Source organism: Sapajus apella, unplaced genomic scaffold (genome assembly GCF_009761245.1).
Source record: "Sapajus apella isolate SASKATOON/1434 unplaced genomic scaffold, GSC_monkey_1.0 scaffold13, whole genome shotgun sequence".
NCBI lineage: Eukaryota > Metazoa > Chordata > Mammalia > Primates > Cebidae > Sapajus > Sapajus apella.
The window spans coordinates 30,435,723-30,462,758 of NW_022436953.1; the positions used below are offsets into that span (position 1 = coordinate 30,435,723).

General features: G+C 47.5%; 1 protein-coding gene and 1 long non-coding RNA gene across 3 annotated transcripts in view; both read left to right on the forward strand.

Annotated features, from left to right (window-relative positions):
* Positions 1-2,024, forward strand: part of LOC116554131 — a 2,406-nt gene extending 382 nt beyond the window's left edge. Inside the window, exon 2 of the long non-coding RNA XR_004270066.1 lies at positions 50-2,024. This is a non-coding gene — a long non-coding RNA (uncharacterized LOC116554131). The remainder of the gene's footprint in view (positions 1-49) is intronic.
* DOCK1 (dedicator of cytokinesis 1) overlaps positions 1-27,036 on the forward strand; it is a 528,332-nt gene that overhangs the window by 472,981 nt on the left and 28,315 nt on the right. For both annotated transcript variants that reach the window (XM_032281990.1, XM_032281991.1), the window contains exons 39-46: positions 5,634-5,723; positions 6,603-6,707; positions 11,580-11,721; positions 11,856-11,934; positions 13,344-13,428; positions 17,336-17,422; positions 20,489-20,665; positions 21,800-21,883. In XM_032281990.1, coding sequence (XP_032137881.1) covers positions 5,634-5,723; positions 6,603-6,707; positions 11,580-11,721; positions 11,856-11,934; positions 13,344-13,428; positions 17,336-17,422; positions 20,489-20,665; positions 21,800-21,883 — 849 coding nt within the window. The remainder of the gene's footprint in view (positions 1-5,633; positions 5,724-6,602; positions 6,708-11,579; positions 11,722-11,855; positions 11,935-13,343; positions 13,429-17,335; positions 17,423-20,488; positions 20,666-21,799; positions 21,884-27,036) is intronic.

The window sequence follows — 27,036 nt, forward strand, 5'->3', positions numbered from 1 at the left end:
GGCAGTGACTCCTGTATGACGTGGGGTCGCGGCTCCTGTATGACACAAGCAGTGACTCCTGTATGACGTGGGATTGTGGCTCCTGTATTACCTGGGCAGTGACGCCTGTATGACGTGGGATTGTGGCTCCTGTATGACCTGGGCAGTGACTCCTGTATTACAAGGCAGTGACTCTGATATGACAAGCAGGGGTTCCCGTGTGATGGGGCAGTGGCTCCTGAGTGACATGGGCAGTGGTTCCATTATGATATTGGAGAGGCCAGGTCCATCTTGTGCACACTTGGGGTGACTTTGGCATTGTTACTGCAAGATCAGTCAGCTGTGACCTGCAGACCATCTTTGCTGGGGCAGGGAGAGTCAGGCCTGAGTCTGTCTCACAAAGGTCTTTGCAAAAAGTCACTTCTGCACCTAGATCAGTCAGTGCCGATTGAGAACTCCAGGAGTACCAAGGACGAGGCTTGGCTCAAGCAAAATGTGAGCGGCCTGGAGGGAGTGGAGATGCTTACAAAGGGTCTCCATTCCAGGCAGTCCAGTGGCAGGCAACACCAAGACTAGCTGGGCCCTTGGAAGCATCCGGGCCCACCTCACCAGGGCCTCCAGCCCGCACACCTGGCAGGGACGCTGTCACTCAGCACACATTGAACAGAGAACTGACTGAATACAGCCTCCTGCTGGCCGGGGCCTCCCTGGCCCATGTGCTGCTGCTGAGGGTCCTCCCCCAGAGCACGGGATCCTTCCACACCAATGACTTTAATCCGTTTCAATATCAGAGACCTGTGTAGGACTCTGGAAATTCAGAGGGTGATTGACTCTTTTCCCAATAACTGCTGTGAAAAACAGAACAGATGAATTCTAGAAGAACGTCTGAAATTCAAGCATCCCATGAAGTATCTCCACTGGTGGGTTCCTTACAGCTAGTCAGCAAATGAAACCAGAGTCGCCCACCAGTATCCTGGTGAGTCATCGCCAGCCTGAATTATTAGAAAGGGATGGCTGTCCCGGCTGGCATCTTCCCTTTCATCTGCTGCTGTTCCCTTGTCCTGTGACATCAGTGTTGTCATCCTATGAGAATTGTCAACATCACCTCATGGGTAAGAAATCAATTCCTGCTACGTTCTCTACAGCTGCTTCTGTCTGGGAATGAAGGAAGGCGTTTTATTATAAAAGAAAGTTTGTATTCAAGTTTCTATTCATGGAACTTGAAGGAATGGAACTTCCTGAAACCAGGAGGTTCAGAAAGATAGGAAGAAGATTATCATCTCAAAAGAACACGCCTCGTATCATCTGGTGGAAAGCAGGGGTGGGGAGATGGTGCTCCGTGCTGCAAGTCAACCGGCAGTTTTGAGAATGCCATAAATTGGATTAAGGATTGCACGTCGGAAAATAAAGTTGTCTGCTGATATGGGGCCTTTTCATTTGGGGCTGTGGCAAACCTCATAAGCCTGCAGCACTTCTGAGAATGGAGCCAAACCAGGGCATTCAATCGCAGAGGTTAAAGTGATTCTTCCACTGAGTTAATCTAAATCTAGATCATATTGAATCTGCCTCCTGTCTGGCATGGAAACGTTTTCCAAGGTATTCACGTTGAAAGTATGAATTACCCACACTCTCCTTAAAGCCCCATCCAATTAAAAGTAGATGAAAATCTCCTTGATGCCAAGGACTTTAAAACATGCCGGGGGTATGAGAGATATATATTTACAGGAAATCTGATAGAAAATACAACCATGTAACCTGCGGGCGAGTCTGAGAAGATGTTTACTCAGGACTTGTGTTTCTTTTTAAAACAATTACTTTCGTTATGTATCTAAAGTGCCTCCTGTGTCCTTTCGGATAAAGACAGATTAGGCCTTTACTCAAGAATGAATCAGAAGCCCTGGCATTCTAGGCAGCTAGAGAGTTTGTATTCACTTTCAGAAAACCGAAAAAGAAATCCGATGAAAGAGACCAACAAGGAAAAGTAATGTTTTCTTTGAAATGGAAATATGCTTAGAGAGGAAGTGGTCACTGGAGTCTTAAAAAAACATTAAAAGTAGAGAAGTTCTCCCTTCCCAGAAAATGTGAGCTAGGGCCCTGGACAGAAGAAAGACTTAGAGCAGCAAAGTGAGGTATTCCAGGAACAGGAGGCAACTGAACCTTCAGCAGGATGGGGGAGACAGACAGGGACTCTGGGAAGGGACCCAGGTGGCCGAGCGGGGACCGGAGGCAGGCCGTCTCTGGCCACCTCCTACCCTCCCTGGACACTGGTCCCAGCTCTGAAATCTTTGTCTTCTTTGGGCTTATTTTTATTTTGTTATTCAAAGTATTAAAATGCAGCTCTGATTCTAGAATAACTTTTACTCTCATCAAAAATAGCAGATGGTTTCTTTACATCGTAGCTCTGACAAGAGTATTTTGGGAGCGTTTCAGTAAAACAGTGTTCTTAAGCTTATCTGGTGGCTCTGAAGTTAGTGAGGCCTTCAATGGGGTCATCCTAAAAAGAAAAGGCAAAGGCCAGCGGGCAGGTGCCAAGGGTGCCAAGAGCGACCCAAGTTTGGGGCTTGGCAGTCTGTCTACCCTGTGGGAACCTGGAGTTCAAGACCACCCTGGACTCTTTTCAAATCCATTCTGGCAGGAGGTGGGGAAGTGCTGCTATGTGGCTGTCAGGAACAAGGACTTTCAAAAAGGCCACACTGGGTTAAGTCCACCGCTTAGCTGCTGTGTATCCTTGGCAAAGATAGTTACCAGCCTGATCTCTAGATTTCTTATCTGCAAAATGGGTATGATGCACATGCCCACCTGACAAGGTGATTGGAGCCCTTAAATGAGAGCGCCCAGGTGGCCGGACATAGAGTAAGCTGGGAAAAGCCGAAAGCGCCTTTGCAAAAAATCAACAGTAAAGACGTGATGGCAGTAAAAGAGATCTGACCTAAATCCTGCCCTCCCCTGCACCCCAATCATACCTCTCCTGCAACCATTCCTGGGCTTTGGCTAAGCCAACTTTGGGAGACCTCTGGTTTATAGTATAAATGATAATAGGCCTTTCCCAAAACCCAGCCGCCTTTATAAAGCTAATGAAAGGCTATCAGGCTAGGAAGAGGAGAGGACCCTGAATTCTGCTAAGGTATAGACTGGTCAAAAGATATGCAACTTCACTATTGTAGATTAGCCTTTTGAGATCTTTTCAGGTTTTTTGCATGTCTGACACCTGGCTCCACCCAGACCACCGACCCCACTCCTATGGCCCACCTAGAAGCAACGCAGTTCAAGAGGACAGCTCTGACACCCTGTGATTTCACCTCTGACCCAGCCCATTAGCAGCAAGCACCCATTACCTGGCCGCCACCACCCCTTCTCCCAATCTGCCTTTGAAAAACCCCTCACCTAGGAGCCTTTGGGGAGATTGATTTGAATAATGACTCCATCTCCCACGTGGCACTATTACTGGTGGCAAATCCATACGGGGCTGCAGCAACCTCAGTTCTCACCTCCTGAGAAGAAGGAATTCGATTGAGAGACATAAAGCAGAAGAAGAGACTGAGGCAAGTTTCAGAGCAGAAGTGAAAGTTTATTAAAAAGTTTTAGAGCAGTGATGAAAAGCTGGTACACTTGGAAGAGGGCTAAGCAGACATCTTGGAGGTCAAGTGCCCCATTTGACCTTGGACTTGGGGTTTATATGCTGGTCTACTTCCAGTGTCTTGTATCCCTTTTCCAGTGGAATGCCCCTGGAAAGTTACCAGTTAAATGCTGCCATTTTGCCTCTCAGTGCACATGCTTGAGCCCACTCATTCAACTCCTGAGATCTTACCAGGAAGTTACTGATCACCAACTTAAGGTGTTTCTAGCTACTGGAAGACTGCCTTTCCCTGGCACTGGCTGTGACAAATTATTATTTTATGAGAGATGGTGTAACAACTGCCTGACCATCACCTGATGGTCACCTGACTTTCCTGATAGGGTGTCAGGGGAGCCCTCTCCTGCCCTGCTCGTGCCTGACTAGCTACCTACTATAACAGCATGGCTGGTCTTCCGTCAGTCAAACTCTTTCTTTACTGCAATGCCTTAGTCTTTTTTTGTGCAGCAGGCAGGTAGGGGCTCAGTGCCAAGGGTGGTCCAGGTTTGGGGGCTGGAAAGCCCGGCCTGTTGGATGCTTACAAAGCTGTCACCTCTGTTGCTGTTGTGGTCATTTCTGCCCTCCTGGGGATGGCAGTGCACCCAGTTGTGTTCAGCATCCCAGCAAGGAATGGAGTGAAAGTTACAGGGGGAATGCGTGGCTCCCCTGAGGACTGGCGCTGACCTCTTGTGGGAATGATGGCAGGTGAGAAGTGGTGATTTGTGGCTGGGAACGCAGCATGTGGGATGGTAGGAGGCTTTCCTGATTATAAATCAGCATCCTGCAGTTCTATTCACTAAACCTTGTTAAGTAGGCCCTGGGTTAAGGTCCAGAAGTTCTACACGTTGATAAAGCTGAGCCCCTGTCCTCAAGGGCTTATATTCTCAGAGGAGGAATGGCAAAGGGGCATGCTAGTATCAGTATATTACCAAAAGCTTTGAGGCAGCAGGATCCTGGGTCTTTGTGGGAGCATGAAGGAGGAGAGTAAGCAGCAGCTAGGAAGGCTTCCTGGAAGAGGTGGTTCCTCTGACTTTTCCACGGTTTTTCTCTAGTAATCCACTTTGTTTTCTCAAGAAAAATAAGGGAAATTCAGGCCAATTATCTATCAACAAATTATTCCACATGTGTCAAAAGCTTATCAACATTTTAATAAATCGGTTATTTAGAAAGTTACTTACCTTACAAAGCTCCCCCTTTTCTATTTTTTTTTCCCCCAGGCTGCAGTGCAATGGTGCCACCTTGGCTCACTGCAGCCTCTTCCTCCCTGGGTCAAGTGATTCTTCTGCTTCAGCTTCCCAAGTAGCTGGGATTACAGGCATGTGCCACCACATCCATCTAATTTTGTATTTTTAGTAGAGACGGGGTTTCTCCATGTTGGCAAGCCTATCAAACTCCCAACCTCAGGTGATCTACCCGCCTTGGCCTTCCACAGTGCTGGGATTGTAGGCATGAGCCACTGCATCCGGCCGCAAAGTTACCCTTTTTGAAAATGATGGCAGGCTTTATATCCATGGCATAGTCACACACATACATCAGACTTCCTGCGAGCTTTAGTTTAGAGTCGAAGTCTACCTTGATATTTCTGACCATTGATGATTTTCAACATAGCATCTATTAAGTGGACAGTTTGGGAAAGGAGCCAAGTCAGGCCCCCAATTTCTATATAAATGCACCCCACAGCCTCTCTTCACCTTCCAGTTCCTTTTCCCTGGCTCCAAGGCTGCTCTGCCAGCTGGGCTTCGGGCCACAGCTGGCAGCAGGAGAGCAAGGCCAGGAGCAGTGAGGACTGACCAGCTGCTGTTGCCATGGCCAGAGGCCTGCATGACTGACCTGCCAGTGATTGACCTCTTTGGCCAGCTGATGCCGCGGGTCATGAACCAGAAGACGGAGGCTTCAAGAAAATACTTGTATTTTATCAGTATTATTTTCATAGTGTTTCATTTCTTCAAATACACTTCTACATTGTTTTATTTTAGATGATTGCATTGGTGTTTTACTCTGCACAATTCAGGTCTCGGTTTCTCTTTATTTTAACTCACAGATGTGGGAGGAGGCCATTGCCTTGGGCAAGGAGCTAGCCGAGCAGTATGAGAACGAAATGTTTGATTATGAGCAACTCAGCGAATTGCTGGTGAGTCTTTATTTCTTTTTATGTAAATGAACACAGACAATCTCAGCTGGTTTTTCAGGAATTTCTATCTCCATGTCAACGATGGGGTTCAGCACTCTGGGACCTTGGCCGTGTCCCTCCATTTTTCCCAGGAAGATGGTTTTAGTTTATTTGCTGGTTGATGCTTCACCCATAAATATTCATTTTTTAGTCCCAAGTCAGCTTTTATAACCAAACTCTTAAGGCTTCTAGGAACAAACTGGACATAAACAACTGCTGATCCTGTATGTAGCACTCTTGACAGCCCAGGAGTCTCTGAGGGTTTGTACTAGTTTAAAACTGGCCCCTTCTACAAGAGGGGGATGGACGGATAGTGAGCAGACCTTTCTTCTGCCATGGAAGCGCTGTAAGTTTCTAATCGCTGCTTCCTCCGCCATGTCATTTTTGTATTGAACAGATCGCCTTAATGATGTTGGAATGTTTGTCATGAATTTAGAACCATTCTGCTCTTTGAAATTCTCCTTGAATGTATCCCACTGTCTGACTCATACCATTTAAAAAATACGAAGGGCCAGCCATTTAATCAGAAGAAAACGCATTTCTACAGCACCTCTTTGGTTATTGAAAACACCCACAAGTCACAACTGGTTGCTGAATTTGGCTTGTTTGTTCAGATTCCCTTGTGGAATGATGGAGAATGAGTGAAAAATAAGGTGGAGATAATGGAGCGAGATGAAATTCAGGTGCAAGCCTCAGCACCCTCTCCCACCCTCGCCTTCTCCCATAGTCTCCCTCTCCCGCCCTACACAACTTTCCAGAGCGTAAGGAGCCCACAAAAGAATCCAGAGCCACACATGCTTGAATGCTCAAACCTGAAATGCATTTTCTTTTTCCTTCCAGAAAAAACAGGCTCAGTTTTATGAAAATATCGTCAAAGTGATAAGACCCAAGCCTGACTATTTTGCTGTTGGCTACTACGGACAAGGATTCCCCACATTCCTACGGGTAAAGTTTGATTCTGCTTAACCTGAGCCATGATTATTCCCCCAGCAGAGAGGCCCCTTCCCATTCTGAGGAAGGATAGGGACTTTCCATCCATGTGGCAATGTCGAATTCTCCACGCTGTCATAGCGCTCGCTGGTTAGCCGGGGCAGCAGAGAGGAGCTGACAAGATTTTCTTTATTTGCGTATAACCTTTCTATCTGATTTTTCCTTAAAAGGACCCTCCTGGCCGGGCGCGGTGGCTCAAGCCTGTAATCCCAGCACTTTGGGAGGCCGAGGCGGGTGGATCACTTAAGGTCAGGAGTTCAAGACCAGCCTCGCCAACAGGGCAAAACCCCATCTCTACTAAAAATACAAAAATTAGCCGGGCATGGTAATACATGCCTGTAATCCCACTGCGGGGCTGAGGCAGGAGGACCACTTGAACCTGGGAGGCAGAGGTTGCAGTGAGCCGAGATCATACCAATGCACTCCAGCCTGAGAAAGAGAGTAAGACTCCAACCCCCCCCAAAAAAAAAAAAAAACCCTCCTTCAGAGATTGACATGTATTGTTTTAATTGAGGTGTGATATATGTAACACATTATTTGCCATCTTAACCATTTTCCAGGGTATGGTTGAGTGGCATTAATACATTCACATTGCTGTGTAGCCATCATCACCATCTACCTTCAGAACTTTCTCTTCTTGCAAAACTGAAATTCTGTATCCATTAAACACTGGCTCCTCCTTCTCCCTCCCCCTAGCCCCTGGCAGCCACCGTTCTGCTTTGTGTCTCTGAATCTGACTGTTCTAGGGACCTCGTATCATGGGACTGTATGGTATTCGCCCTTCTGTGTTTGGCTTGTTTCACTTGGCAGAATGTCCTCCAGGTTTATCCAGATTGTAGCGTATGTCAGAATTTCATCCTTTTTAAGGCCAATGGGTATTTCACTGCACGGGGAGGTCACATTTTGTTTTTTCATGGATCCGTTGGTGAGCATTTGGGTTGTTCCCACCCAGTGTGCTGCTATGAAGATGTGTGTTTTTACTTCTATGAGAAATTGGAAATGGATCTGTATGGCCACAGTACTGAAAAATCCAAATCAGGCTTGGTCCCTGCGACAGGCATGTGCTTTGAGACATGTGATTGAAGTAGTCACTGTGATCACCTGCCGGGTGCCCATTTCCCAGTATTCACATGAAGCCAGAGGAGAAGTTGTATAAACATTAATGATCTGCCTGGCCTACCATAGGATTATTTATAAATTTTCTCCAAACACATTCTTGGATCCCATTGACCCGTGGGGTCATGATTTCCTGATATTTCTTATAACTTTCTTTCTTTCTTTATTTATGACACGGTTTTCTCTTATCCTGGTAGACCATGTGTGATTACCCTGGCTTTAGGAAGCAGAAGCTCTGTGTCTTGAGCCCATCTGTCTGGGGCAGTTGAAGCCAGTTGGGAGATTCCCCTGGTTCCAAACGTTGCTTATTTGGGGTCCTGTGTTCCTAATTCCACGGGAGTCACTGATAGTGTGAGACATCTCTTCATCACGGCACCCAGAGGGTACAAACCTGCACCTCAGGGAGGACCTGTCCCTGTTGACAGGAGAGCCCACAGTTCTGGCTGCTCCAGAGGTGAGGCTGGCTGCCCACTCCTCAGTGTCCTGCCTGGTCACTGCTGGTCAGCTTCTTTTCTTGCCTTCATTGTGCAGCAAAGACAGTGGTTGATCAGAAGCACAGATGCTGAAGAAAACCTTCCCTTCCAAAGAATGAATAAAGGAGGCTTAGTTATAAGCTCTAAATTAGAGACAAATTTGCAATTAACTTCATTCTCAATAAAAAAGCTGAAAGATGGAATGAGCTTGGAGTTGAAGCCACTTACTGTTACCAAAGGCTTTCATTAGAATGTATATCTGCGTATGTGCCCTGGAACATACATCTTTAAGAAAGGGAGAGAGACGGACCCTAAGCTGTGGCAGCCTTGCTCAGTGCCTGGCGTTAGATGGTGTGTGTGGCCCCTGTGGATGGAGATCTGCCTGTGATATGTAGGCACCAACTATGGATCCATGCAGGGTGGTTGTCCCGGAATCCAGATCAAGGCAGCAGCTTGTGTTGAATATTATATGAGAGCAGTGGCGGGTGCGGAGGAAGCGTTGTAGCCCTGAGCCAAGGGACGCCAGGTTGTTCTGGGAGCTCACACACTGCAGGCTCCAGGGACGGTCCTGGGTCATCTCCACTGCCAAAAGGACAGAACGAAAAGTCCAAATGGAGGTTAATAGGCTTGATTAATATTGAACTGAGTTTCCCGCCACACCTGGATAATTCTGCCGTGCTGCAGCAATATATTTATTATGCTTCACAGATCACCTGGCAAGGGTCAATCTGGCAATGACATTGGCAGTCACCAAAACGTGGGTGGAACGTGTGGGTGCCTGACCCCACACGGGAGAGGAGCCCCCAGGAACTGACTAGCTGTCCCTTCCACTGTTTCTCTAAAAATTGATCTCATTGTTTTTTGCATTCATATTAATATTTATAGGCCTTACAAGGAATAAATATCTTTGACTGTATGTACATTTTCACCTTGTTTTCATGTTCGAAGGGATCACTTCAGAATGCAAAGTAACTGACATTTCCAGAAAATGTTATTCGTGTTTTTATCTATAACTTACTAGTGTTTTCCTATTAAAGTCTTTATGTACATTTCTATTATTATGTCTTTCTTCTCATGTAAAGCATAAAAAAAATGCTTGCTAGTTTCATAGTAGTCTGTTATACATTAAATCCTACTGAATTTCGGAAGTGGGTGGCTTTAAATAGCATTAGAAGATGTTCAAACTGTGTATTTATAATTAAGACTACATATTATTTGGTTTCTGCTTGACTTTTTTTTTTAGAGAGAAATAAAACATGTTCTTCCATAATGGTACTTTAAGACCTAGCTAAGCACAAAGTGAAAAAGAATTCAATTCTTAAACTGGTTGTTTTTTAGCGATTTATGAGAACTCAGAATAAGCTGTGATGAGGGAAGGGGACTGTCTTAGTCCACCGCGGCTACTGTAACAAAATGCCTTAGACGTGTATTTTCTAAACAACAGAAATATATTGTTCGCAGTTCCAGAGGCTGGGAAGTCCAAGATCAAGGTGCCAGCAGATTTGGAGTTTGGGGAGGCCCAGTCCTCATAGATGGCGCCTTCCATGTGTTCTCACAGGATGGAAAGGGCAGGCGGCTCTCTGGGGCCTCTTGTCTAAGGCACTGATCACTTTAACAAGGGTGGAGCCCGCAAGACGCAATCCCCTTCCAAAGGCCCTGCCTTCTAATACTATCACCTTGGTGATTAGGTTTCAATGTCTGCATTTTGGGGGCTGCAAACATTCAGACCATAGCAGGGATCAATTGATTGGGTGTCACAGAATCTCTCTTAAACCTTTCGAAACTCCATGAGTAAGACAAATTGTAATTTGACTTCTGTCTTAGTCTGTAGGAGATAAGTGAAAATAAGCAGCAAAATGCTGTCCTCTCTGTCTGCCTCTGTCTCTGTTGGGCTCCCTCTCTGGCACCTGTCCAGGAATGACAGCAGATGGGGCAAGGCTGTGGCTGACTTGGGAGCAGCCAGCCTGGAGGTGCTTCCCCAGTGTCCCCTGATGGAAGAACAGAGGCACCGCTGCAAACATGTCCCATCCTGGAAAGCATTAGGCCCCAAACTTCTGTGTCTCATGCCCCTGTGGCTTCTGCTTGCCGTCTTCTTCTTGCGGCAGTTTCATTTCAGTCCCTAGATGGGGCAGGGTGGGTGGGGGAAGGCAGAGGCTTCCAGAACCAGCAGCAGCATTTCACTAGGCATTCATTGGCCCATTTGTGCGACTCCATTGACACTCAGAACACCCATGTTGAATTCCCAAAAAACCGCAGACCTGTTCTATCTTGTATGAAGAACGTTCCTTACAGGTATATTTACAGAGGACTGTGTCACACTCAGGCAGAAATGACCCCAACAAGACAGCCTTGTGGAAGGAAGAATGCTTACCTGCTTATCTCCCCTCCCCACCCCAAGCTGCCTAGCCTAGCCATCTATAACAACCCCAGAGGACTGACTCTCCACCTGGGAATTTATGGAGATGACAAAAGTGCCGTTTGAGATGGACCAAACCCAACCCTTTGAAGAAGAGCTCTGTATATTTTACCTTGACATGTATTGATGAATAATGATCTGCACAACCACTCTGAATGCAGGAAGGAAAGTCCTGCTCTCCGTCCATCTCATCACTCACTGTGGGAGGCTGGGGACTTAGTGCTCTAAGTACTTAGCAGGGATGCTTTGGTCTGCGCCCCTGCCCCTCGGGTTCTGCTCACCTCTTGGCTGAGTCTCACAGGAGTCAGCACAGGGTGGCCATGCTCAGGCACTGAGGGCATACCTTAGCTCATGCTCTCTTAAATTTTTTATAGCAGAATGAAAACAACTTAATTAGGGCCTATCTGAAAAGAAAACAGAAACAAGAAAAACCACGGACATCATTATCCTCTTGCCCTGGCTGCCTGAACCCCTTCTAACCATTTCATGCCCACTCCACTGCGGGGGTCTGAGTGCTCATTTGGTTTTTCATCTAGTTTTTAAATCAGTTGTTACTGTCAAGGCTAAAACATATCACAGATTTTGGTAACGCAGTGTTCAGTGCCTGTTAAAAACAGTATTAACTCACATGCCTTGTGACCATGTGTTCTTCATTAACAAAGCCAATACAAGTTAAAAAAAAAAAAAAAATTACAAGTTGTTCTTAAATTCAATGACATTTTGTAAGAACCCGTCAAGCATGTTTTAAGACCGGTGCATTGCATGTGAACTCCTCCTGGCCCTTTCTCTGTGCTGTTATTAAATGAATGTCGCCCTTTTCAGGGAAAAGTTTTCATTTACCGAGGGAAGGAGTATGAGCGCAGGGAAGATTTTGAGGCTCGGCTATTAACTCAGTTTCCAAATGCTGAGAAAATGAAGACAACATCTCCACCAGGCGACGATATTAAAAACTCTCCTGGCCAGTGTATCCTTTAAGAAACCGTGTGTACTGCGAAACCATGGTGATGCCATTCATTGGGGTGGTTGGGTGTGGTGTGGGAGGCTTCTCACATGGCTGCTGTCCACGCTGCCTTAGTGATCCTTAACCCCTCACCCCAGATATTCAGTGCTTCACAGTAAAGCCCAAACTCGATCTGCCTCCTAAGTTTCACAGGCCTGTGTCAGAGCAGATTGTAAGGTAATCATCCCATTTTTCTTACCCAAATGAGGGTTGTAAGAGGCTGTGTACAGATCTCTTGCTAATAATTCCACCTTTTAAAGGATGGATTTTAGTCTTTGATTTACTTCCCAAATGCTCTTTCTGTCCTCTTGAAGAGCAAGGGAAGCTAATTATTTTCAGCAACCAAAAAAAAGTGAAAGGAAATGTTAATCCATGTGCTGGGAGTGTGCAAAGCCTATTCCTTTCCCAAAGTCAGCTGGTGGGAAAAGCGTAAGCTGGCCGTGGCAGCCCTCTGATCTCCTTTACAGACGTGCCCTTCGGGGTACAATCCCCTAGTGAGCTTTACAGCAGCACCCAAGTCCTGCCCGTTCCCAGCAAAGCCGAGTCCATACATGTGGGTTTGGCCTGGATGTTTACATTTTAGGAGGTGGGAAATGGGATTTGCACATTTACTCCTGGTGACACACAGAAGTCTTCACAGCAACTACATAATGTAAGATTTTTAGAGGGCTTATAAACCTCCTGATCAACTGCCCGGATTTGAGTGAGATTTTCTGTCTCTCCATTGAACTGCACCTGCCTTGGCAATGGCATAGAAAGACCTGCTTTAGCAGATGTATCTCATATTAAGACTTCTCCATTCTATGTGATTCATGTTCTGGTGAAAATATTAATTTCTTTAATGACCTCATATTCTTTAGGGTCTGCTTCATTTTGCTTCCTGGACTTTGGTGGTTGCTTTAACCTTTCATCGTTTCTTTGACCTTTCATCAGCAATAATGGGAAATAAACTGGGACCCTGTTTATTTACAAATGATTGCTTTCACAAGGCATGCATTTTAAGGGCTGCAACATTTTTTTTTCCACAGGCATTAAGCAAATAGTGAAGCCTAGAGCATTCTCAGAGGCAGTAGTTTCTTTTGCTGTTGAAGCCTGCATGCATTTCAGTGAAAGGGCGAAATCTGTCTCTCCACACCTGCCCCTATGCACGCTGCATGTGGAAAGCCTGCCTCCTACCCACACCAGGGAGGCAGGTTATTTACATTTCATGTGTGTCACTCTTGGGGTGGTTGCAAAATCTGTACTTTACAGATCTGAAACTAAAGTATATAATACTTTTAAAAAATAGTAACATGTACATTGAACACAAAAGCGTTTTTGCTCTCTCCTCCGCCTCACCTTTCCTCTGTGTTTGCTCATTTCACTCTTATTCAGCTTCCCTTCTCCCTCGAGGGTTGGCAGGGACAGGGAAGAGGTAAAAACTCAGGTTAATTTTTCCACCTGCCAGACTCTCCCTGGCTGGGAGAGGAGGCCGCGGTGATGGCTTCAGATCAGGATGCAGTGACATATTCTGAGGCCAGACCCCGTGTCCAAAAGCAAATTGGCTGTTTGCCGGGTTAAATGTCTAATCATCTGTCTCTGTACAGTTTTTACAGGGTGAACGAGGTACAGCGATTTGAATATTCTCGGCCAATCCGGAAAGGAGAGAAAAACCCAGACAATGAATTTGCGGTAAAAAAAAAAAACAAGCAACCAAAACAAACAAACAAAAAATCTCATTCTACCACCAATAGAACAGCTAGGAGAAAAGTATGGCCTCAAGGGCAGCCACAGGACAGTATTAAATATCTTTGTATATTACGTGCAGAAATCCTAATCTTTTACCCCCTACAAAGTCAGAAAAACGAATTGCCATTTCACTAACAACATGACTAAGGTCACTGAGTTTTTAATAAGGTGGCTATGCTGTCCGAATGCCACTGCTCCCATGTGAATAGCGCACTGCTCTTCCTCCTGCGTGGATCAAAGTTGGTCTTCCCCAGGTGCGAGAGCCGGTGCCCATTATCTCTAGTTACAAATGGACCCACTGAGAGCTGAGGTGCTGGGTGCTGATGTGGCCTTCTGCAGGTGACACAGCAGTCAGCAGATGAACTGGGTCTGGACCAGGTGCTCACTCCTCATCAGGTATCCAGCACCTCAGCTTCACTAGAGCACAACACACAACTGCAGGCTTGACCCCAGCACTACTGGCAATATGGACCGGGTTATTCCCTGTGGTAGGGACCATCCTGTGTGTCGAAGGATGTTTGGCAGCATCCCTGAACTCTGCCCACTAGGTGCTAGTGCCACCCCCCCCATTGGAACAAGCGATCATAAAAGGTTTCCAGGGCGGGCATGGTGGCTTGCACCTGTGATCCCAGCACTTTGGGAGGCTGAGGCAGGTGGATCCATGAGGTCAGGAGTTCAAGACCAGCCTGACCAACATGGTAAAACCCCATCTCTACTAAAAATACAAAATTAGCTGGGTGTGGTGGTATATGCCTGTAATCCCAGCTCTCGGGAGGCTGAGGCAGGAGAATCACTTGAACCAGGGGGTAGAGGTTGCAGTGAGCTGAAATTGCAACATTGTGCTCCAGCTTGGGCAACAAGAGTGAAAATCCAACTAAAAAAAACAAAACAGTTTCCAGACATTACAAAATAAAATATCTTCCCCCTGTTGCAAACCACGGCATTAGAGTTGTAGAAATAACAACAAACATCTTTAGAGCCTTTTAAAAATTCTACATAAAATTGCTTTCATGGATTCATTTGTATTTTTATTTATTTTTTTCTATAGATGTGGGGTCACTATGTTGCCCAGGCTGGTCTTGAACTCCTGGGCTCTGGTGAGTGAATCCCTGTTGAAAAGGCATCAAATAAGCCATAGTTTAAAAAAATGTCAATGTTTATCCATCTTGCCTGAGAAACCTCCTGAAATCCCTATGTAGGCCCATTGCAAGGAGGCATGAGCCCTGGGGACTGCCAAAGAGGACCGGCTCTGTTGAGAATGGCTTCTCTTGTGTGCCATCTGAAGGCATCGAGGCTTCAAAGGTCAAAAGTGAATTAGCACCCTACTCCTGACCAGAGCAAGGCTTAGAAACCTTCCAGCAGTGTTGCCTCAAGTAAAGAGTGGCGTCCACCCAATCTCCTGCCAATCCCTCAGGTGTCCACCAGTCATTGGATCCTCAGGGCAGTACCTGTGAGTCTCCTCTCTCAGCTCTTAAGAGCCATAGGGAAGGTCCGTCCAGCCCTGAGGCCACATTGCTTGTGTGTCACCGAGGAGCACAAGGGATCTTGGAGTGGGTGAAATCTGCAGGATTGCACAGTCCCAGCAGGCTGGTGGTTTCAAGATTAAGACCCTATTTATTGGTGAATGCCAGCGCTCTGGGCCTCCTGCGGGACTGGTCATTGCAGTGTCTGTTGTCTGGAACAGTGAGGGCAGACACCCAGGTACGTCCAGCCTGCACATTCTCACTAAGGGCTGTGGCTTTTTGAGCAGTCTGCACCTGTTACTGTCATCACGAGCACGAATGCTAGTATTTATATGGAGTCCCTTGACTGTGGGATTTACAGGGAGTTCTTGAATTTTCCTCACACCTCTCCCATCTGGCAAATAGATATATTCTTAGGCTCTAAAGAAATAGACACAAGGAGGTCAAGTGAACCGCTGAAGGGTGTGCAGCCAGTTGGGTGCAGAGCTAAGAATAACGGAGGCTCTTGACGTTTTGAGCTGTGCTGAGCCTTAGAGACTATGCTGCTTCTAAATGGCCCTGAAATCCCCTAATGGCCCCATTTAGGTCAGGACACTTGGACAAAGTGTTCAGAAGCTGCAGGATTTGGGCCTTCACATGCTTCACAAAGCCTCAGGCTTCCAGATAAGTGCAAAGTCTTTTGCTGTACTGGGAAGCCAGGCTCCAGTCCCTACGGCAGGGAGCCCAGCTCCAACTGCAGGGACTGGGGAAGCTGCCCACCAGGCTGAGAGTAGAGCGGTGTGGCCCAGCACCTGCAGACCTGGCAAGGGGTGACTGACGTGCTGAAGAGTGAGGGCACTGACAAGGAGGGGGACTAGGCGGGGCCTGCATCAGCAGGAGTTGGCCATAAAGCCCAGGGTGGAACCTAGAGGTCCCTCTCAGGGCATGCTGGCATGAGAGAAAGCACTGGAGATCTGGTCTAGAGGAGGATCTGAGAAGGGCAGACCTGCTTCCATTGCTAGGACGAGAGCCTGAGGGAGCCGCCCCCATGGGCAAAGGGAGCACTGCCCAGGAGACAGAGGCCTTGCCTGTGTTCCTAAAGCTGCAACCAGTTCCTTCCCTTTCCTCCTATGGAACCTAAGAAGTTTGGGATAAATGCTTTCTAAGATCCAAGCCAATTTTCTGGATTTTTTGATTTTCTGAGACAGAGGCTCACTCTGTTGCCTAGGCTGGAGCTCAATGGTGTAATGTCAGCTCACTGCAACCTCCACCTCCTGGGTTCAAGGGATTCTCATGACACACCCTCCTGAGTAGCTGAGACTACAGGCGCATGCCACCATGTCCGGCTGTTTTTTGTGTTTTTAGTAAAGATGGGGTTTCGCCATATTAGCCAGGCTGGTCCCAAAGTCCTGAGCTCAGGCAATCCACCTGCCTCCCAAAGTGCCGGAATTACAGTCTTGAGCCCCCGCGCTTGGCCCAGTTTTCTGGAATTACTGGCATTCCATTATCCCATCTGCTTATGTCTGGATTCCTGTTGATAGACTCAGACTGCTCGGTGACCCTGCAGTGCAGTGAGATTGGAATGGCAGAAGATTGTCGCAAGCCACACAGTACAAAGAGGGGGGAGGGTAGGATTTCCAGTTGACCCCTTTTGTGCAATCCTTAAAGAGTAGGAGAATTCTATTCATTGGCTTAGAACAGTTTCCTGCAATATGCAATATACTGTTTTACAAAGAACACAGATTGTTAAATGATGTTTTTATGTAAAATATGCATATATACACTTTTTAATACTTAGTAAGAAGTCCTGAACGATGGGTACGAAAGCATGAAGGTTATCAGCTTAGGGTAGAGGGTGGTTTTCCCTCCTGCTGTTTCCATATCTTTATGTTCTCATGTAAACATGTATGAGTTACGTCAACACATGTTAAGCTTAAAATACCAGCTGATTTTATCAGAACATCAGAGGTCATTTTGATTAAATCCTGTCTGCCAAAGATGTCTCTTTGAGTTTCTTTTGAACCCTGTGACTAACCTAAGACTTCTTTGGAGCCTTTCTCAAAATTCTATTTGCTCCAGAGGGGCTCCCCATACCTCACTCTGGAGTATACACATCTTTCTCACTCACCTGGTATACTTTCACTGCCAAATACCAGAGAGGTAGGCAGTGTTGGCTAGGGGACAGGGGCTACTTTGATGTTTTTTGAGTGACTGTTAGGCAGCGCAAGGCTTGTGAGGTGCTGCCTAAAGGCACATGTGCCCTGCGCTGAGCACCACAGATACAAATCCTGTCCTGCTGAAGGACGTGACTTCTGTGGAGTTATTTCTGTAAATCCCCCTCAGGGCAGAGCCGTCCACCTGCTGACTTCCCCCTCCTAACCCATGTTGTGTGTGTTTTTCCTTTGCAGAACATGTGGATCGAGAGAACCGTATACACAACCGCATATAAACTACCTGGAATTTTAAGGTGGTTTGAGGTCAAGTCTGTTTTCATGGTAAGGATGCTTTCATCCCGAAAGAACTGTCCGTTCCCTTCCTCAGTACAGTCTGCCACAGCTTCTTCACCTGCTTCTGCCCCGTGGTCCCTGTGGCAGCGTGCACGCCGCAGGCCATACAGTTCACGTCACCACCCTACCTGTTCTTGACAGCATTACCCACCCATATTTTAGTGGAAATGCTGTGTAATCATGATCAACTCTAGCTTCTCCAAAAAGCACAATGAAGATCTCATTTCTTCTTACAACATATTTAAATTCAGTCGTAGCTGGGCTGTTTTGGCAGTGCTTTCTGTTAACCAAATGAAAAGTTTAAGACAAATTCCAATTTACATAAACTTTGTAAAAGATATTTTTTTCTGATGGTTTTATTGCCATTTACATGACAAACAACTTAATTAATAATCCTTGCTCATTTCAAGTAAAAATAGCCTGAGAATATACCCCTATCTGATCCTTTTTTAAAGAAATAATGTTTTCCAGCTGTCAGCAAGGCTAAACCTTACTTTGTGATGGGACAGTTTCATTTGCATGAAACTCACATTTGCAGTGAGCTATTGGACAGTTTCATTTACATGAACCAGAGTTGGGCAGCAGATTTATTGACAATATTGAAATGTCAGGGCCAAGGCAACTGGCAATATAAAAACGTCTGATTGAGATATGTACATTTTTGTTCATGTGTGCCTTTTGTTTTCACCTGGCAAGAACTCACTGAGGCGGGTGGCACTTGCTATTTAATTTGCAATGAGTCCCCCGGAAACACCTGATTATTTGTCTCTAGGATTTGGCCAGCACCTCTCTGCCCAGCTGTGTGTCCAGCACCCAGCCTTCTCCTTTGCCCGCAGCAGCATGAGCATGAGCAGTTCTCTTTGAGAGGTTGCCCACAGTGAGAGCCATCTCCTTATGCTCAGGCACCCAGGGCTCTTGGCCTACCCCTCCAGGGGGCACTTTCTGCTCTGGAGTTCCCTTTCTGTGCTCCTAACAGCCAGGCAGTCCCTGACAGATAGAGGCTGTAGGAGTTAGGTGTCAGGTGGTAAAAAGGCACCCCCTTTGCTGGGTCCTTTGTAGCTGGTGAGGCACTGTACATGTGAAAGACCACAGAAGAGCAGGCCTTCACACACACAGGCAGTGATCCTGTTAACCACCCTCTGCCCGTGAGCCCATTGTCACAGGGCCTGCGAGCCAGCAGGCTGCCAGATGCAGAAGCTTAGGGAGGAGGAGAGGGGAGCCCTGACCTTTCGTGAGGATGCAGCTCCTTCTCCAGCTGTGCTGGCTGTTTTGACCTGACTAAAAGGGCAGGAAGGCAGATAATCCCAGAATGGCAGGACTCATGTCCTGCTACCAAACCCTGCAGCCCTCCTTGCACCAAACCCTGCAGCCCTCCTTGCACCACCTGGGACCAACCCCTGTGGGATATCCGTGGGGGCAGCGGCAAACCTTGGTTGATAAAAATAGCAAACGATTCTTCCCTAATGCAAATGAGATTAGTAACAGGGAGTTAACAGTCCAGGTGGAACACTGCCCTTGAGTGCATTTGGCAAAGCTGTGCGCCTGGGATGAAATGTCGTAGGGCCTGGCAAAGCAAGATGTGGGGTCAGGACAGCGTGGCTAGGCCTGCAGTCCAGCACATGGGACAAGGGACCCTCTCAGCAGGGTGCAGTGGCTGGCCACGCCCAGTGCATCACAGTCTCCCTGAGGCTGTCCCTCCGTTGGTGCAAGGACGGTCACATTGGCGAGTAGAGAGACTCTGTTATCTCCACAGCCACCTAGGAGTGCCAGTCTAGGGTTGCTGATGGACAGAGTCACCTATTCTCTGTTCATCTCTGCTCTGCCCCACCCCAGCTCCCAGGCAGTCCCCTGGAGGCTGCAGCAGGAAGAAAGCTGGACATGAAGATACCAAGGGCTCTTGGGCATGGGTGGGGCCCATCATGCCTCCTTTGGAAGAGCAAAGTTATTGCTGAGATCACCCTGAAATATGGTCCGCATGGCCCAGCATGGGGAGGAGGTTTGTTCTGTTCATGTAAGACCTGAGGGCAGCTGTGGTCCCTGCCTGAGACCCAGCCACGTTGCCCTGGCACCTTCAGGCTGAGCTGGAGAGCACTGGGCTGGGATTCGGCCAGACCAGGCCCTATGGGGTCCTCTGAGAAAGAGGGTGGAGGTCCCTTAAAGGGATGCAGGGGAAGCCAGGAGGACAGATGGTCAGTCCCCCATCTCCTGCACTAATGCAAATGATGCCTGTGAGAGCGGCTTGGAGTGCTCCAAGCAGCCTTTTCCTCCAGCCCCAGGGGGCTGTGAGCACCCCTTTTTTTCTCTCCATTCTATTGCCCAGGCTGGAGTGCAGTGGCACAATCTCGGCTCACTGCAACCTCTGCCTCCTGGGTTCACGTAATTCTCCTGCCTCAGCCTCCCAAGTGCGTGGGATTACAGGGATGCACCACCATGCCTGGCTAATTTTTGTATTTTTAGTAGAGATGTTGGCCAGGCTGGTCTTGAACTCCTGACCTCAGGTGATCTGCCCACCTCACCCTCCCAAAGTGCTAGAATTGCAAGCATGAACCACCGCACCCAGTCATCACTCTTCCTTCACACGTTGGTGTGTGGTGCCATGGCAGGGCCCTCCCTTGACCTCCTTCAACCTCCCTAACCAGACAGGTAGGGCAGGCTGCCCGGGCCTGAATTCCTCAAAATTCCCAAACATCTTCTCTCTCTGCACAACAAGCAGAGAACAAAAGCACGATGGGAAGTGTCTGATCTGAAGCAGGTTGTGTTGAAGCGCCACTCAGGGCTGTGTGTCTTCCTGGGATGACCCCATAAGCTCATAGCTACGTGCATACACGCAGTCCCCGCCCCCAGAGCCACGCAGCCGCTTTCTTTGTTCCTTTGGAATTTTCATCTATGGGAACAAACAATAATAAAATGCCCAGCTGCCCAAACATTCTGTTTGGAAGAAAGGTGCATGGAGGAGCAGGAAGCCTGCCCCAGAGCACACGTGGCTCCTCTGGTGAGACCCCAGGAGCGGAGGCAGCCACGGGGCTGATGTCAGGCTCTCCTCTCTCCTTGCAGGTGGAAATTAGCCCCCTGGAGAACGCCATCGAGACCATGCAGCTGACAAACGACAAGATCAACAGCATGGTGCAGCAGCACCTGGACGACCCCAGCCTGCCCATCAACCCGCTCTCCATGCTCCTGAACGGCATCGTGGACCCAGCTGTCATGGGGGGCTTCACAAACTATGAAAAGGCATGGGACCCACCAGCTTGCCCTGCCCTGAGACAGGCTGGAAATTCCAAACAGTCCCCAAAGTCCAGAAACGCCCCTGGTCTCAGGGACTGAGCAGTCTCAGCAGTGACCCAGCCAAGGACACGCAGCAGCAGCCAGTGGCAGCCCCTTCATGAAGTCTGCAGCAAAGCCCAGGCCTGAGCCCCGGCCAGCCTCCCCAGGGATCCCCAGACAGCTGGGAAGCCCCCACTGACCTATCCAGGTTGGGCTTATCTGTGCCCAAGCCTCCAGTGCCTTTTACAAGGTCTGGGATCTTAAAGGCCAAAAGATAAAGTTAGGCAAAAACATCAGAGTATCAGGACTAGGGAGCTTTGACACTTTGATGGTGGAGGGGCCCTGGCCAGCTAGTCTCCCTGGATCCTAGCTCTGTGGGAATGGGAAGAAGTTGAAGCACATGGATGTAGTCTAGACCACGGGCCTGCCCCTGCCTGTTTGTAAATGCAGTTCTTTTGGAACAAGGCCATGCCTGTGCACTTACTTGTCACCTGAGGCAATTTTCCTGATACTAACACTGGGGCCTTGAGTAGTGGCAGCGCTGAGTAGTTTTGACAGAGACCCGTATGATCCAGAAAACCTAAAATGTTTACCATCTGGCCTTTCACACAAAAAGCTTGTTGACCCCTGATCTAGACAGAGTAAAAACAGACAGAAAGGGCATACCCTGCCTGAGAGAAGGCTGTGGGGGGTGGGGGGTGGTTACCCGCACTTGCACAAAGAAGTTCTTTACCTTCAGGTGTAGGTCAGGCCTCGCAGGTGCAGGGGCCGGGGGCAATGGCGGGCATGGGCATGTGGGTAACTGGGAGGGCTGTATTCGCTGCTACCCGGCAGGACTGAACCACCAGGTCAGCCGTGGCCTTCCTGGACCCCCAGAACCAGGGTTGCTGCTGTGGATAGCCTGTTAGCTCCACTGACCGTGTTTGACCTTATGGGACATTTTGTCCTGAGTGCTGTGGAGAGTGTGACCCCACGTCTGGAGTGAGCTCCCTGTGGGTCTGTTTTATGCATAGCTTTATTCTCAGGGCCTGGCACACAGTTAAGTGTGTAAAACCCTGTTGCTGAGCAGGTGCACTGAGCAACTGTCCCTGTCCCCACCAGGCCTTCTTTACAGACCGGTACCTGCAGGAGCACCCTGAGGCCCGTGAAAAGATCGAGAAGCTCAAGGACCTGATTGCCTGGCAGGTAAGGTGTCCAGCGAGAGCCCTGTGTGGCTGGAGGGAAGAAAAGCCAGGAGGGTCTAGGCTGAGCACACACCAGCCGGCATGGAGCCTCTGGGCTGTAGTCATGGCGCACATGACTGTGATTGTCCCTGGGTGAACCCACCCACTGCTGTCATGATCAACTCAGCTCCTGGGCTACAGTCATGAATTTGAACACCCAGAAAATTATCTCTTGCAAATAACAAGGTCTCTTTCCTCCCCTTGTTCAATTCTGCCGGCTGCTGGAAGACTCTCTGTCTGTATTGATAGAACCTCGAGGAGAGCTCAGAGCCATGAAGCCTTGAGCTCTAGCCTGTGCCAGGAAAGGCGCCAGGGCCAGTGCAGCCCCTGTGAAATGCCTGTAGGTCAGAAGCTGCAGTGCATGTTCTCCCAGTCCTCCATGCACCTCTGGCGGTGGTGCGCGCCCTCCTCTGTGTTTTCCCAGCTGGAATTGCGCATGCCATTTCACTATTGTACTCATGCTCCTGAGGCCTCTGGAGCTGTTCCTAGAGGGCCATCATCTTGAAAGGGCAGACTCTGGAGGGTGCCTCGTGTTCAGTGTTAGGACCTAGCGGATGCCTCTGTGCCTCTCAGAGCCTTCCTGAGCCTAAAAGTTTGGGGTTGTCAAGAGCCAGTCCTCACAAGAGTTTGACCGGCACCTGCCTGCTCTGCTGTTAATGCCACTGCTTCTTAGGCCTCCTTTTCTCACGTGGGAGGTGAGGAGGGTGCTGTCCCGAGATCTTCTCACCACACTGTGTAAAGAGAGTTGAGGGAGGTGAGGGCAAAGGCCTGCCTGGGCTTCAGCCAGGTGTCATAGCCTAGGCCGTTTTGCTAAGCTGGGGTTCCGGGCTCCCAGTCGAGGCCCGGAGATGCTGTACAGTTGATCTGCCCCCAGTCCAGAACAGGGCACGATACACAATTAGCCGGGTGTGGTGGTGCACACCTATAATCCCAGCTACTTGGGAGGCTGAGGCAAAAGAATCGCTTGAATCCAGGAGGCGGAGGTTGCAGTGAACTGAGATCGCGCCATTGCACTCCAGCCTGGGCAACAAGAACGAAACTCCATCTCAAAAAAAAAAAACCAGGGCAAGGCTGTTCCTCTCACAAGACATCACTGTGAGCACTTTGTTTGTTTTTGAGATAAAGTCTCGCTCCTCCTCTGGGGTTCAAGTGATTCTCCTACCTTAGCCTTTCCAGTAGCTGGGACTACAGTTCACCACCATGCCCGCCCAATTTTTTTGTATTTGTAGTACAGATGGGGTTTTGCTATGTTGGCCAGGCTGGTCTTGAACTCCTGACCTCAGGTGATCCACCTGCCTTGGCCTCCCACACTGTTGGGATTACAGGCATGAGCCACTGCACCAGGCCACTGTGAGCGTTTTTATTCCGACATCCCAGCGGGGCCTCTTCTTAGTGGCCACTCTGTCATCAGCACATTGGCCAATGAGACATCTCAGAGTGGAGCAAGCTTTGGTTTTGAGCCAAGGTATGAGTCCTCTTAAATTTGTTTTTAGATGTATAGGACAGGTTGGATTTTTATAATTCTAAGTACTTCTATTGAGATATAAACATGATATATATTATGTATCTATTATAAATAATTATGATAAAATACACATGAAGTTTCCCATCTCAGCCATTTTTAAGCGCCCAGTTCAGAGGCAGTAAGTACATTCACATTGTCGTACAACCTGCTCCACCACCCGTCTCCAGAGCCTTGTCATCTTGCAGTGCTCCACCAGCTTCCCCGTTCCTCCCTCCACTCAGCCCCTGGGAACCGCGATTCTACGTTGTGTCTCTATGAATTTGCCTACTCTAGATACCGTATATGAGTGGAATCATGTACTATTTGTCCTTCTGTGTTTGGCTTGTTTCTCTTAGCACAGTGTCTTCCAGTTTCTTCCATGTTGTAGCATGTGTCAGAACTTCATTCCTTTTTAAGGCTGAATCATATTCCATCATAGGGAGAGACCACAATCGTTTCTCCATGTATCTGTGGAGGAACATGTGGGTCGTTTCTACCTTTTGGCTAGTGTAAGTAATACTGCTATGATCGTGGGTATACAAATACCTGCTCAAGTCCCTGTTTTCAGTTCTTCTATAGTTTGGGGTATATACCCAAATTTAGAATTACTGGCTCGTGTGGTAATGTGTTCAATTTTTGCAAAACGGCCAAACTCTTGTACGATCGCAGCACCATTTTACATTCCCACCAGCCGTAATGCGTGATTCCACCTTCTTTGTCCCCCTCAACAAGACTTGTTATTTTGTCTTTTAAATAATAATTTTAGTGAGTGAGAAGTTGTATTGATATGCATATATAAACAAAAACTATTTTAAAAGGGAAGAAATCAGACTTTGTCACAAATCTGTCTGCATTTTGATTTTTAAAAGTCCTCAGACTGTGGCTGAAAGGGACATTGTTGGCCAACTGTGGTTTCTTTGCACAGAATGTAAGCCTCATGTAGACAGTCTCCCTCTGTAACTAAAAAGGCGAGAGAGAGTTTAAAAGTTTAAATGATTCCATTTTAGATGTTGTAGATTTTGTACTAAGGGGTACAAAATTCAAAACTCCTCTGCAGGCTATAAAACCATTGCTATACAAAAACTAGTTTGGTCTGCAAAAGTTCGATTGATTTTTTTTTTCCTGTAAGCTTTTACAGCAAATTGGATTTTAAGAGTTTCAGGTCCTACAGAGGAAAATAATTTGTTCCCCAGAGAGCAACTTTATGTCATCATTTCTAATAACTATATTAAAGTATGAATTTTAAAGCAGGTCACAGGAAAGTTAAAAGAAAGAATCAGTTTTCTAGTAACTTTGTTAAGTCAAAGTGATAAAAATGCATATTCAAAACATTACCTGTGATTTTGCTTTCATTTGCAAATGTTTGGAAAACCCATGTCTTGGTATTGGCAACTAAGTCATATGTTCATTAAAAATAAGAAGTTTGAGTTTATCAGAATGCTTTGTTCTTTTTTTGTTTATTAGTTCATTTGGTTTGGTTTGTTTCCTGAAACTCTATCAGGGCAGAATGAGGTTTTTGTCCTGGGAGCCCAGGACACGTGTGCAGAGTTTACATCACCAGTGTAGAAAAAGCACATCTCCGATGCCTAAAATGGTTTCTGAAGGTTGGTTAATAAGTCCCAGGCAGCTCCTCCTCAGCCCTGCTTGCTGACTTGGAAGCAGAGGATGGACTGACCTGCTCCTTGCTGGGTGGGAGCTTGCAGTCAGGGTGCACACTGCATGGTGCCCCTTCTAGGTTTGCAGCTGGCACCAGGTCATGAGCCACTTTCTCAAAGGCACCACTGCATCTTTCCCCATACACAGCTGTCATTGTGGAGCATCCCTGCCGAGTATCCAGAGATAAATCCATACAGTCTCATATTAAACTACTGTGATGTGTACATATTTCTCTTTTGAAATGTACAAAGATGAAAGGCTGAACTCAGCCATCATCCCCAGCTGATGACAAGCATGATGGTTGTGTCCAGGGGCGGTGCTCCTGGAGCCCTGATCGGGGCGTCCAAATGTTCTGTGCTGCTTTCAGGGCATGAATCTGTGCAGGGGACAGACAGGAGCAAACTTCAAATACGGCCCATCAGGAAGGCACCTTTATGGAGCGGGCTGCAGGCCTGCTTTGATCAACTAGAGATGTGACTTAGGGACAGTCCTCTCCCGTCTCTGGGCTCTGAGAAACTCTAGGAATGCAGATTCCTGAGATCTGCCCACAGCAAATCAGGGCTCTGGAGCTGGGATTCAGGAGTTTGCCTGAGAGACTCTGATGCTTAGCCAGAGTGGAAGCCACTGAACTAAAGGGTCCCAGAGACCATTTCAGAGCCTCGGTCTATTTGTGTATTAAGTGCCTTGTGTGTTGGAGTGTGTTTACTCAGGGCATCTTCTTATCTTCATTCATTTAGAATCACACCTGCAGTTCAGCCCCAAGTAGATGTATAACAAGAGACCAGATCCCATCCTATAACAAGGTTATTTCCAGTCAATGTCAGTAACTGTTGAGAGTGATGAATTCTCACACCTTGTAAATTTCACCTCTCAAATTGCAGTTCAAGCAGCATCATTGACCTAAGCCAAATGGTCTTAACTCTCACCTGGCAAGTAGCTTCTTTGATAGAAAGAATCTGACCAATCAGGAGTTTTATCACACCACCATCAACATCACCAACAGCAAAACTGAGAAACTAGATTACATTTTCATAGTTTGAGAAATGCCCATCCTACATCAGAAATGCTTTTGGTATCTAGGGCGGCTGTGCTTTCACCTTGTGACAGGGACTCCACACATCCTTGCGCTTTGCAGCCAGAGAGAGACACAACACGTTCGACATCCCGCCAAAACTTGTCCCAGTCGGTGTGCGTCATCCCCCAAGGCGGAACTCAGGAAGCAGAAGGCTGACAGTGAGCATTTTCTACCGCTAGCCCTGAGTAAACTATGGCTAGCCCTGGGGAAGCTGCCATCTGCACAAGTAATTCACAGGGAATATTAAAATATCCCATGTATTTTGAAATCTCACCTGCATGCTGTCCTTTCGGCAATGACTGACCAGAAAGGGGTAAACTGACACGTGCCTTGGGTTTGGGCCCAACTGTCAGCAAAACAAACTTTTATGTCGGTTCAGGCTCCAAGCAGGCTAGGAGGGCTGAGAACGCGGGAGAGCACCACCACTCCCTCCTTTCCTGGAGCACCAAGAGAGGCAACAGCTGCGTGCTATAAATGGCAACCAAATACATTTGATGCGTTGATTCATCTTGATAAGATTTCTTGAATTTGCTCACATGAAATTCAATTGTGTACTTATTATCGTTCATACCAATAAATCTGCTCATTTAGATTGGTGTTCTGTCCTATTAGGAAAATCTGTTTTTAATCAGTATTTTGATTTAATTATAAATTATTGAGAGGAAGCCTCTTAGCTTGATTGCATGGAAGAATGTCTAACTGAGTCCAAGCCCCTGAGGGGAAGCAGAGAGCAGGGACAGAAGGGGAGACTTTTCCTTTTCCTTTTCCCACCCCCAACAGCAGCAACTCTGGTGGGTCTCTGCAGCTGGGAGAATGAAAATGTCTCTCTTATAACGTTTTTAAAGGTCAGCTGCATCTCCACTCTCGGAAGTGAAGTGTT